Here is a 13,768-nt window from a genome sequence, read left to right on the forward strand (position 1 = left end):
ACACCATCAGTGATACAACGAATGGAAAGTTCAATTTAACAGCCCCACAACTATCAAATGTGTTGCTGATGCTAATATTCCCCTGCTTTATAATCCCTCGAGTGACAAGTGTCAACCTTAATTACGGTCTTTTTTGTATTTTTCACATTACTTCCTGCTTATGTTGCGTTTTTGTATTCACCCTTGTATCTGTCTTTCAGATCCTCCTCGTCTTGTTCCTGCCCTGTGTGTCAGCCCTGCCCTGACCCCCCCCCCCCCCCCCCTCACCCGTGTCTAGTTGTTCCCTGACTGTCTGTCTATTTAATCCCAGTATGTCCTTCTTCCTGTTGCCAGTTTGTAGTGATCATTAGTCCAAGTGTTTTTTGTATTAACCATTTGTGAAGGACTTCTGCCTGCTCCTCTGGCCTACTGATGTACTGAACCTCAGATTGTATTAAAGATCCGTCTTTTGAACGCCACCTCAGAGTCTGCATTTGCTTCCATACCTTGTTTGTCGTTCTATCCTCGAGTGTCTCATCTTCCTTGAGACTTCAGTCATGTATTATGACTGTGGATGACAGTCTCCATTGTTATTCCTTCTCTCTCTAGATACCATTTTTATCTCTACCCCTTTTATGTATTTTTCCTCCCTCCATGTCCTTCCTTTGGTATGAATCTGCTGTAGTCCTTCCATTAAGCGGAGACAGTCTCTTACCAGAAGCAACGCTGTGGCCTACTATTGAGGTCACTTTTCCCCAATCCATTAAGTCGGCTTTCAAAAGTTGGAGACTTTATGTTTTAAAAGAGGAGAAAGCTCAATTTGCTCTTTATAGTGGCTTTTTACAGTCTTGATCTTTTTGCCATCCTCTATCCTTAACGGCTTCTTCCATAAAAGTGGAACCCCTGCTGAGGACAATGTGTTCCTTCACTCCTTTCTTTCGTGTTTCCCTTTCCCTCTCTTCCCCTTACTGTACAAGCACACTCGGTTGTCATCTCCCCTTGTTCTTTTCTGCGTCTGTCCTTCAGGATCTGTACTTGCTTGCGCTTTGTTAATCAGTTAGAACATGTCTCTGGGTGCTATTAGCCCACTCAAGACTGCCTACACTGTACGTTGTTGATGGCCATGTCCACAAATGCACCGCTCTGTATCACCCACTTATTGTCCTCTCTGAGGAGACTTTATAGGCGAATCAAAACAATCTCAGTTGGGGGAAAAAGTGTCACCAGACATGTAAAAGGCATCTCTGAAATAAAGTGAGCGTTGATTCCCTCATGTCAAAAACGTACCCATGGATGGAGCCAGAAAGAAAACATCAATTTGTTATTCATATGCTTATGGTGTGACAATATCAGCGATCTATTTTAAATGTAATATTCACACTCCGTTGCATAGTGTGCAGAAAATGATAAGGGGATCCCTCCTCCTTCTGGCAGCATACTCTCAAACCTACACCGTTGGGCATCTTCGTTAAACACACAGGTGAAATTTTATTTTCCACCTTCTCAGAATACACACAATAAATAGAACAACACCTCCAGTGGGGACTGTGTGAGACGAGACGATGTAGAAATTAATATCGAGCTAGCGTGGTGGGTGGCATTAAAGTACCTCTGTGTAATCCGGCTCTGTTTGAAGAGCAGCACATTTCAGAGGCCTCCTGGCTGAACTCTGAGCGGAGTTAAGCTGCGACAAGCGGGCCAGTGAATGTAATCGTAACACACTCCTGCTGGAGAGGTGAATTCTTTAATACGTGTGTTTAATCTCACTCTCTGTCTTCCCTGCTCTCTATGCCCTCTCTATCCTTCTCTCGCTCTCATGTTCCTCACTCAAGTCCCCCCTCAAGAGCCAGTCATGAGCCCTCCACGCCGATCATCCAGTTCCCATGGTGACAGGTAATTCCCTCGAGCGCTTAATTCCCCTACATGTGACATTGTGTGTCGTAGTCGGAACACTTGTGCACACAGTACACACACACACAGCATCATGAAGCTAATAAGTCATGCACACTTACTGTTTAATACGGGAAGCTGATTTTTTCCTTTTAAGCTTTCTATAAGAAATGACAATCAGTGCGCTGAATGGCAGTGTTTATTTTTTCCCCTCTCAAAGTTAATTATATAAAAGACATGCAGGACACAAAAATCTCACTAAAATCACTGAACGTGTTCTTTACAGTAAAGAACTGAATGGTACTTTAAAAAAAGTTTACTTTTTTTTTTTTTTTAGCTTTGTCATATTAAAGTTGTTAGCTTTGCAGAGTCGTAAATAGATGTGTGATCTTGTTTTGCTTTGCATCCTATAACAGCTGTTACAGCAAGATACACAAAAGTTGTTTTTTACCTTCACTTACTAAAAAAAAAAGAAAAGATCATGTACTGTTTTTGTCCAGCAGCTTTGATACTAAACACAAAATATAACAACAATGATGAATAATACCAGTTTTATCTCTGAATGATGCATTTGACTGACCACACACACACACACACACACACACACACACACACACACACATATATGTATATATATATATATATGTATATAGATAGATAGTGTGTGTGTGTGCATTGAATAATACATGGTATACATAAATGAAAAATGTAACATGAAGTCCTCTGGTTCCTTTTATGCCTGAATAACTTTGACTTCGAAGTACAAATCGTATGTCATTTGTTAAAGCTGTTTGTGCAGCGTTGATTTATGCTGCTCCTTCACAAACAGAGAGCAGTTGAAGTGTGAAGATTACACCCCATTTTTGTCCCAGATAAATAAGTTGTCATCTGGGGATTACAGTAGAACATGTAGTCCCCCTGAACGATGATTGTTTTGATTGCACACAGTCTGTTCTTACTCATTATATAACCCTAGAACTCCCTACCGATTCCAAACATATCCCCAGATATGGATTTCACAAGTGAACACAGACAATCTATGGCGCCTTATGGTTGTATCTGTTCACTCTGTTTCCAAGCTGAAGTGTCAGTGTTTCTGTAGCAGAGCAATAGAAACATGAAGCATGTTGACGAGCAGATGTTGCTCTCCTTTCCCCCCCCCCCTGCAGGACCTCCACAGAGACCCTGCAGAGGAACAACAGCAGCAACTCTGGTGTTATTCTGGACATCTCTGCTCTCAAGATGGCTGAGGTGGATACAGAGGTGCCTCCTCTTCCGCCTCGCTACCGCTTTAGGGACCTGCTGCTGGGGGACCAGACATTTCAGAATGATGACAGGTTAGCACTTGAAAAACTGTGTTAGTTTATGTACCGCCAAATGTGAGAGGCTTCTCAGGGATAATCTAAGAAAGGGGGGCCTTTGTGTTTGTGTGTTTGCCCATACATTGACGTTATGTTCTAATCTCCTTACACACTTGAAACACAGTTTCCAAAAGTGTCTGATGTTCCACAATTTGCGGTTTTTACTCTGTGCTTTGTGTTAAGGGAGACGATGCAACTACCTTTCATGCTACCTCATATGCTCCTGCAACAGTTTCTGGTTTTTCTACATTTCCCAGAATGACTTCTCACGACAACCCCCCAGAGATGCAGCAGGACTTGTTTTCAGCTGTTGGTTTTATGTGTAGGTGTATACAGCAGCGGAAATAGAAACACGGTTGCAGTGAGAGATTTTGTAGTGGAAAAAGTGAGAGTCCTACCTTTTGCTCAGACTTTGTGGCCGCAATTCATTTGTGCTGTGAGTTATTTTGACCACTGTCAACAGAACAAGATATCTGCCTCTGTAATAATGAATTTCATTTTTTTTAAATGTAAAATTAGTGCAGTTTAAAAAAAACGTGTTTCTGATACATACAAATAAGCAACACACAAAGAAGTCTGATTGCTTTGATAAAAGTGGGCTCTGCATTTTCATTTTACTGAGAATGGACCTTGCCATGGCCCTTAACTGGTGCTACAGCCATCGCTTGAGTGTTTGTGCACCCTCCTAAGAGTTCAATTATTGCTGCAGTTGGAGAGGCAGACCGACAGATGCTGTTTGCCGCCTGAGAGGTAGAAGAATTAGTCGAGCGTCAACCACTTCTGAGAAACAGCGGAGCTCTCCATGGTGCTGAAATGAAGCCGTCTCACAGCAGGATCAACTTGTTACTTCAGTGTTGGCTTGCAGAGAGAGAGAGAAAAAAAAAGGGAGAATTTCTTTTAAGTTTCCACTTGCTTTGTGATTGACTGTAAACCTACGCTTTCACATGTGATTCATTAACTTTGTCACATCGTCACATCTGCCTCACCGTGTTCGTCAAATGGTCTCCTGAAGATCGTGCTGCTCGCTGCTGTGGTTCATTAATGAAAAGCAGTCGTCTGCAGCCAGCCTGGGGCTGTTTGACATTTCAGACATGGTTGATTGATGATCAAGACTTTTTGCCTTCGCGACCGAGTCGTTGACTTCTTCTGAAAGAAGCTGATCAAAGATACGATACTCAGTGAGCTCTTGTCATGTGGAGCGGTCAGTTCAAGCATAGTTTTATCAATGAAAACACTTGAGTTGCACTTGTTTCTTCTTAGTTATTCATATCTAAAATCCACCTCCCAGAGGGTCCTGTTATTTTATATACAGACATGTACAAATGATAAGGTGATAGATGTAGGCCTGCAGAGTATGAAAGAAGATCGCTGACATTGTTGAATGTTTGCAATGAAAATAAGGAATAATAAACAAACATTAGACGTGCATATAAGCTTTATTAGCTTTACACTTCCTGGTTCATATCACCACGAGGATGAAATAGCATTAAATCCTTCAGCACGTACAGTATATCTGCACAACCTGATGAATGGTGCAAGAACATTAAACAGGCAGTGGCATCACAACACTCTGTTTGAAAACTTGGCTCCGTGTCTCGCGTACTGTCGAGAATCAGGCTTACGTCATTGAGCAAACAGTGCATCTAATTGTTTGAGTTCTTAATTTGCATAGCGTTTCCCGCCTTTAACAGCCAATTATATCGTTGGTCGAATCCGGCAGACAGCATGCTGTGTATGTTATCTCTCCAATCCAGGCATTGGGTCGTTGGCAAGAGGAGCCGTTTTTCACCACCAAGTTGATAACAGCCGTGGTTGGATTTCCTGTTTTGATTTTAGCTCATCAATATGTATCTTGTATGAAATATCTCTGAATATCATCGTGAATTTGAAAAGGTGATATTTTCTTTTATGAAAGTAAATATGTTACTAATGTTTGCTAACACCCCCTCCCCCCTCTCTCTCTCACACACACACACACACACACAGTATCTATCTTTCTGTTGACTTGCCCTCCCTCTCTGGAACTCCCTGTAGAAAATGTGCTGTCACTTTGTTGTGTAGCTGTGCGAGGCCCTTTTGTCTAACACATAGGTGCAGCGGTTAACAATTCCCCTCCTCACACATTGCTCTGTGTGCTCTCTCAGGGGATGCTCTGATTAGTCTGCATTCTACTCCAGACCCTTTGTTTTCTTACGCTGAATGCCAGTTTGATCAGGACTGTTGACATGTAAAAAAACAAACAAAATGCTTTTAGCCAAGAACAAATACAGCAACACTGACTAGTGCATGTGTACAGCTCCATGCAGACCTTGAGATATGCAAATCAGGATATGTCAATAGCCTCTGCATTGTTCTGCTAATCACAAGTAGATAGAAAAGGGTAATTAGGTGTGTTGCTGGGCTACTCATCCTCCTCTTACTGGATGTATATGCATGCACGGTTTTATACTAAAACTACCTAAAAAAAAACCTAAAAAAAAACCTAAAAGATATTCACAGATTTTTAAGTAAAAAAAAAAAAAAGCAGAATTGTTTCATCATAACAAATAAAAAGCTGTGGCAAATGAAGAAGCGGAAGAGTAGAACATCATTATTCATAGCATCTTATGGCGCCACTGTAATTGCGAGTTTACGAGCAGTGGAGTGGAAACGGAAGCAGGCCATGTCACTGGGCTTTGGGGACACTCTATTTCTTGGCTGATGATCTTCTGCATGTTCATCATTTGTGGTGTGTATCACTTCCTGTGCGGATGCCTCGTCAAGTGTAAAGCCTCCCTTATAAATGAACCCCCTTAGGGAAAGTCAGACCCCCCCCTCCCCCTCCTCCTCCTCCTCATCATCCTCCTCTGCCCTTATGCATCTCTTTCCTAGCATCCGTCATGCAGTGCAAGGGTTTGAAGCACTCTGGCACTGATAGTTCATGAAACAGAACATTTCTAGCAGGAAGTCCTGAGAGGTGGTGGGAAGAGAATACAGAGGATCAATAACATGCATCAAAGAGTTGTAGCTGGGGGGGTCGACACCAAATACAGTTAAAAGTACAAATGGCCACTGCCAGCATTTATTTTGGTACAGGCACATCATGTGCATTTTTACATTTGTTTTCGATTTAATAAGGCTGAATGCCTTTAGTGCAGACTGACTTCTAAGGAGCTCGATTCACGTCACATCTCCAGAGAGCAATTATACATACACACAAGCAAATTATATTGTTTCACATACACAATTATTAACTACCACGCACGGAATAAAACTCTGCGTACACAAATTATTTAGCAGAGAGCTGCATAGGCAGCGGGGAGAGTGAAGAAAAAACACAGGTAAGACAAAGAATATATATATGTGTATATATATATATATATATATATAAACAATGGCTGTTTTTAGGGAGCAGCTGCACGGGTTTATGGCCGATGTGGGCCAAAAATGCTAGGGCGTATTTTTTTTGTTCCAGTGTAGCCATGGCAATTAGCAGTGATCTCAATACTGATCATAATAATGTGATTGTATTTTGCCCAAACCGTGCAGCCCTCGGGCAAAAGAATATAGCTCTTTTATATGTCTTCTGCCAAGGTCTTGCTTCAAGGAATGGAATAAATAATACACCCAGTTTTTACATGACCGTCCTTCCAAATAAGAACTTTAGATTATAAACCTGTATTTATATTTGTTTACAGCATGACAATGCTTAACCTAAGAGACTTCTTGGTGATCTCAACTAAAGTAAGATCAGGTCCTGGAAATTTTATTTTATTTTATTTTTTGCAACACAAGTATAGTTAAATTCCAAGGCCAAATTCGAGTTTCTCGTTGTGAATCACTGCTACTGAGTTGTGGTAATAAGCCCTTCTGTGCTGTCAGGGTCTGGGTGTCCTTGTGTTGCCGTTCATCTCTTTGTGGATGTGGGCGAACAGTGTGCAGCGAAGAGGAAGGGGCGGGGGCGGGGGGGGGGGGTGTCTCCCTCCTGAGCTGTCATTATCTCCAGGGTTGGGTGTCAGAGGGCTGTTATGACTGCTTCGCTGTGTGGGAGCTGAAGAGGACCAATCACGCTAAAGTCATTGGTCTAACAAGCCAATTGGTGTGTGTGTGTGTGTGTGTGTGCTCTGACCATGGACACACAGGTATGTATGCACCTGTGAGTGTCTGATTATACATTTGAGTGTGTGTGGGTTTGTATCTCAGTCTGCCAGCGGATGGGGAGGGAGGGGGCACTGTCTTTGTAAATGTCAGGAATAGAAACAAGCCCCTGAAATAACAACAGAGCAGGAGGAAGAGAATTGGTGCTGTAAATCTTTCCTCTGTGTTTCCAATCTTAATTTGGGGGGAATCTTCTCTAATCAAGGCAGGATGCAGATTGTAATGCTATCGACACAGTGAGCTGTGATTGGGCCCTAAATCAACTCTTAACACTGCTTGGTAGTGAAACGCTGGCACTTACTCGGGTGACCCAGCAATGACGCAAATCAAACAACAGCCTCACAAATGGATCATTCCAAAATGACTCTGATAGGGCAGCTTTGCAGAGACAAGAAGGAAGCCTCATCGCAGATGATCAGTCTCTCACATGAGCTGATGTAAACCATAGTTGTTGACGCCAGTGTTTCCCCAGGCGGTATATTTCTCGCAAATAAAAAGGTCATGTTTTGATATGAAGAGATACGTTAAGTCCCTTTGAGGCTGCCTAGATTCTTTTTCCACCTGTAACAACATTACAGAACCAAACTCCAAGCGGATCAAGATGTTCAGAACTGTTACTGTGCTCTGGATCTGGCAGCAGCAGTTGTTTTGCACCAATTCTGTATCAGAAGTGCCTGCTGGGATGGCTGGATGATTTCCTGCCTGAGTGAGTTAAGGAGGCTGGTGATTAGATAGGAAACAAACTTTGAAAGATAATAGGGTGTAGAAGGTGGCAGATAGTAAAGGCATGATACGAAGATGATGGGTGAGGAGGATGATTCGGTCCAATAAGTCATGGAGAACGCACAGAGTAAGTGCTCTCAGGCTTTCTTCACGCTCCATTCTTCCTCATTTCTGCTTGTTTATGGATTCATGACAGATTTATCAGATATCTGTATAGATTGAGTTTCAGTATCACACATAAACACTTCTACAGATCTGGGTTGCAGCCTCCTTGGGTTCTTAGACATAATTAAATTAGGGTCTACACAAACATATTTTTTATTGAGCAGTGTTGGACAATATCAATGCAACAATACATCGTCTGCCTGACTGATACAGTTAGTGATCCCTCTTGCTAAATATCGATGTTTGACTTAAATGTTCTCTAAATAGATTCCCCTGTCAATTTAATTCACAGCATCTCCACTCATGACTTCTCACAGTCACAGTGCTGTGAATGAGAGTAATGTACGCTTAAAATAATTGGCTAAGAAATACAAAGTGGATATCTTATCAGTGCACTGACTGGCTTAACCTTCAATCAATCAATCTTTATCTGTATAGTACAGTAGCGCCAATTTATTACAAATGTCATCTCAAGAGACTGAACAAAAAGCAGGTAAAATACCTTAGTCATTGCTATATTACAAAGACCCAGTGTTAATCCATCAAGCTAGATTCAGCAATGTTACAGTGCCAAGAAAACAAAAAAACTCTTCTAAGAGGCAGAAATCTTTGCCAAAACCAGGCTCATGGTGAAAAGTCATCTGGTGAAACTGTGCCACGTTTGAAAAGTGGAATTGAGGTAGATGCAGGAAGGATAGTGACAAGGAGGTTGGGAGGGGTTCCATAGCAGAAGACCAACCCCATCATCCAGAGTTACCTGCTACTAAGCTCAAGAGCTCCCAGGAATCAACTCCCTACATTACTTTTTTTTTTTTTTTTTGGCAGAATTAGAGGCAAATACGCTTCCCATTAATCAAACATAAAGTGATTCGTATCCTGATTCTACTGTATATTGTGATGTTTTATGGTATCTTTCAATCAATCTTGCAAATAGTTTTAGCTGTTGCTAGCTAGCTAATCAATGATAGCTCTATGGCTTATTTGTTTTCGCATTGTTATTTGTTTGCGGGCATCTTATTTTGTTGATAAACTTGAAAGAGTAGCCTAATCAAACATCTGTTGATGTTGTGATCCTGTCCTTTCCCTGAGTAAGGCTGGGTTACTGGAGGCTGGGTTACAGTTGAAACTGTTGACAGCTTCAGATACCTCGGACTCACACTAGACAACAATCTCACCTTCGACCAGCACACAACGGACATCAAAAAAGGAGCCACCAAAGACTGCACGCCATCCGGAAACTTAAAGGACTATATGTTGCCCCCCATCTCCTCCTCCTGTTGTATCAAAGCATCAGCCCATCCTGATCTACTGCTCCTCCTGCTTCTTCAACCTGCTCACTGTCAAAAACCGAACCAAACTCACCCGTGTCACAAACATTGCAGCCAAATTAATCGGTCTCCCCACTCCCACCCTGTCAGAACTCAATTCAAAGGCCATCACACGCATCGCACACACAATAGCACTGGACACCACCCACCCTCTCAACTGCCACCTCTCCATCATGCCCTCTGGACGCAGGTACAGGTCCCTGTTGTGCAGGAGGGCGCGTTACGGCAGAAGCTTGGTGCCTGCAGTCATTACAGCCCTCAATAAAAACCCACCTCAGTCCCGATCCCCGGTCCCCCTATAACCATATGCACCGTATGCCCTGTCACTGTATGCCCTATCACTGTATGTCCTGTCACTGTATGTCCTGTCACTGTATGTCCTGTTGCCCCACATGTATCTCCCTGTGCCTGTGTTCACCCTCTGTCGGCGCGCTGCCCTTAAAACTGTACACGGTGAAAAAGAATTTCCCCTCAGGGACAATAAAATAAAAAGTCTAAAAAGTTAAGTCATGCAAGATGAGCCGAGCTATGGTTGTGAAGCTATGTTTGGACACGTGCTGTATTTAGGAAGCGCTTTGCTAATCTTATGGGAGTTGACATGCATTACAATCTCAGTTTGTGTCAATAACACAGATTCAAGGGACCACCATGAGAGATTTTCAATCTCAAGGTGAGACCCTACTTTATCCCCACGTCATCTCACTTTAATAATCTGACATGCTTGAAAGGCCGAGTGTTGTTACTGGTGACATGCATAGTTCCGCTTGGCAACCAAAGCTTGCAATTACGGCCATAGGTGGCATTAGTCACCACCATCAGCAGCACTGAGTGGGTGGGCGACACTTGAGGGCCTGCCAGACTTGTTCTCATCATCAGCAGCAGCAGAGTGGCTGTGTGTCTTTTGGCCTGCTGTCAAATTAAGATTGCTACTGTCACAATAAAGCAGACACACACTCTCTCACAATCTCTGAGGGCAAGTTCCTCTATGGATTTGTGCCGCCAGTGAACAGAGGCTGCAACGTGAACAAGTAAACAATGAAAATGAGAAAGCTCCGAGGCATGACATTCCTGAAAAGCTCCGTTTGGACAGTGATGCATTTCAGTAATTTCTGCTCAGATTTATTTCCACTTAGCTCTATGGAGGTTTTTTAATGAAAGTAGCGGGACACGTTTAAGCCGAAAATAATGTGCGGCTCTCCCAAAGCTCTTGTATCAGTCGTCATATGAAGTCATTTGGAACATAACAGCAGCTGTAGGTGCACAATCACAAAGATGTAGCCTGGCTGCGAGGAGAGATTCTTTCGAATGGGGGTCAGTGTTTCTGTTCCGAGCAATTCCCTCTTTATGCCTGGCAGTCTCTGGTGCATTAATCCCCCGTGGTCATGCCCCTCTTGCCAGCTCAATTAGCATCGCAGTGGTTTGCTTGTCAGCAGCTGGGATGTTGGAGGCAATGAGATTGTCAGCGGCGTAGAGGGGGGATCTTCTTCTTTGTGCTTGAGCGTGAGACTTAGAGCGTCACATGGAGGACAATACAGGAATAACAAAATACTTTACCTTTCATCCAAGTAGTTCAAAGACAAGCGGGAACATACAGTATGCATTGGCTAAATCCTTCAACTGCATCATTGCATGGGAATTTTTAAAATGTCCTTTTGTTGTCTCTTTAACATCAATCATCTTTAGCATAAACACCGACTAATTGCCCCTTAGTCATCTTCCTTTTGCATTCTTCAACTCACAAGAAGCCATGGGTTTTATTTGCCGCACGATTTCTGCCTCTCCAAGATAATCAGGAAAATGATTCATAATCGATACGCAGTCTCTGTGGATCACTGATGTCGGATTTACAGAAATATTTTGGTTAATGGCCCACAGGCAGCCTGACTGCCAGTCAAGGGATTATTTATCACCGTGTTTTTACCCAGTGAATTCTCCATCTGTTCATTATTATGCTGTCTTTCTCGTCTCTGTGTAAATACATAGCACATTTAGTTTTCATTCCTTTTAGTATATTTAATGAATTAACAGTCCAAAAACTGTAGTCTTGTAATCTATTTAAAAGAAGGACATCAGGCCTTAGTTTGGTGTTTCACATCAAGGTTGTGACATAATATTTCATATATTAATAATAATGATATTATACTAGGTGTTTTTGTGGTTTAGTTGTGTACAAGCATCTCACTGCAGAATGCCTCCTATTTGGTTATAAAGGTGGAAAAACATGTGATTTATGTGAACAAATTCTAATCAAGATTCTTACCTTCTGTGCTTTTGCATATATTTATACATTCCAAAAATCGTTTTTTTGGTTGGTGGGCAATCAGTTACTCCCTGCCAAGTGCTAAGGCTTGCTCTTTAACTCAGTCGAATGCCAAATACGCAGCGAGAAATTCAGCCAGTCACACAGACGACTGCAGTAGATCGTGAAGTTTGTGCTTATTCAAAAACAGACTTCGAATCCATAAATCTAGAATCTGAATCAAATTGTGACCCCAAGAATTGAAGTCAAATCATCCAAAGATTCCCAGCCCTATTTGGTCACTGCAGCCACAGAACTTTTGATTTATTCCTGGAACTTTTCTTGTGTGTTAAGCCGAATGCCATCAACATATCAAAAGTGTGGCCCGTTAAATCTTGATTTTTTTTTTTTTTACCCTGAAATTCTGATATAAGTTCTTGTCATTTTAAGATGTAGGTGATAAAGTTTACCACCAAAAGGACCTCTGACTTTCTGCCAAGGGACCATCTCTGATCTATGGACGATACCTTTCAGGGAGATAGTGAGTCAGGAGACCATAATTCAAACAGCTCAGGTACAAGGATCGATACAGAACAACCCCAAAACTGTGACTTACTATTTCTGTACATGAGGCCAAAAGTTTGAGCTCCTGTCCAAGTATCAAACTTTTGCTGAAGCCATTGAAAAACAGTATTATTTCTCTCTTTGTCTAAATGCATTAGTGGGCCAGTAAAGAGCTAACTGTTCAATGTTATGCTAATGAGAACAACTCCAGTTCTTTCTGGCACAGGCGTGTGCTGGGAGCCGTTGTTTAATTCATGAAACTGTTCAACATGGGCCTGTTTGTCTTTAGTGTGGCCTCATAAAAGTGCCTGCATATTTTCAGAGAACATTCAAAGGGAAAAAGAAACGTCTGAGAGAGCAAAAAGGACTGTATTTGGAGTATCCAGAGTAAAAGCTAATATCTTTATGGGTTTTTGTTAGCAGGACAACTTTTACGCAACGTTTAACGAAGACACAACCACACAGTACATGAACTTCTCTTTGTGTGAACCACCGCATTGCGGGCACACGCGCTTTTATTAAGTTCACCTGTAGGGTCACTAATTACACAGGTTAGGTCACATGACCACACATGGGAAATCAAAATAGAAAAACAAAAACAGGCAGGGGCATAATCTCAACACAAAATGAAATGAGAGCACAAATCTCAACACCCCCACTTGCTCACATTTCCCAGATTCCATCCTATGAACATGGACAAAAAAAATGCAGACACTTCATATTCCAAACATAAACATCTTAAACCTTTCCAGCTTCAACTTAGTAGCAGGCTAAGCTATAGCTTATTTATTGTCTTCATAGACACAGCATTTGTAACCTTGACCATCAAAACATTTATCAACATTTTAAATGTTGATAAAATATGAAGTTAGCAATTTTTTTTTCTTTGTTAAATTATCGGCATTGGCAAACTCACATGGGACATTTCACCTAGAAACCTTCAGTTTTAGGAAGAGAAGATAAGGTTAAGAGCAGTTAGCGGGTAGTTGAACCTTTTTGCACTGAACAGCCTTTGGCAGAACAGCAGTCAGCGAGCCGAAGAAGCCCCCCTGTGCTTGTGTGTGTGTGTGTGTGTGTGTGTGTGTGTGTGTACGTACACTCCTTTGTGTAAGCCTGCCAGTGGCACCGACTAGACTCCTTCCTCCTCTCTGGCTATGCACAGACAGACAGCTCGCCCACAGCAGCGCCAGCTCACTGCCTTAATATGTTTTGACAGAAATGCATCATCACAACTCTCGACGCCCATCTGTAGCACGGAGCACGAAGCTGCGTAGAGCCCGATGGTTATGGAGCTTCAGAGGAAAGCCTGGTGGCTCGACGAGACTTTATAAAATGAATTGACCTGTCAACGACTTCGGTTCATTTTGACGGGCACAACGATT

General features: G+C 42.2%; 1 protein-coding gene across 19 annotated transcripts in view; it reads left to right on the plus strand.

Moving 5' to 3' along the window:
- The window catches only part of kcnt1b (potassium sodium-activated channel subfamily T member 1b), a 69,756-nt gene that overhangs the window by 2,073 nt on the left and 53,915 nt on the right, over positions 1-13,768 (plus strand). For all 19 annotated transcript variants that reach the window (XM_079357178.1, XM_079357197.1, XM_079357198.1 and 16 more), the window contains exons 2-3: positions 1,812-1,872; positions 3,039-3,206. In XM_079357178.1, the coding sequence (XP_079213304.1) occupies positions 1,812-1,872; positions 3,039-3,206 (229 nt within the window). The remainder of the gene's footprint in view (positions 1-1,811; positions 1,873-3,038; positions 3,207-13,768) is intronic.

The sequence above is a fragment of the Symphodus melops genome (assembly GCF_947650265.1).
Source record: "Symphodus melops genome assembly, chromosome: 1".
NCBI classification, from domain to species: domain Eukaryota; kingdom Metazoa; phylum Chordata; class Actinopteri; order Labriformes; family Labridae; genus Symphodus; species Symphodus melops.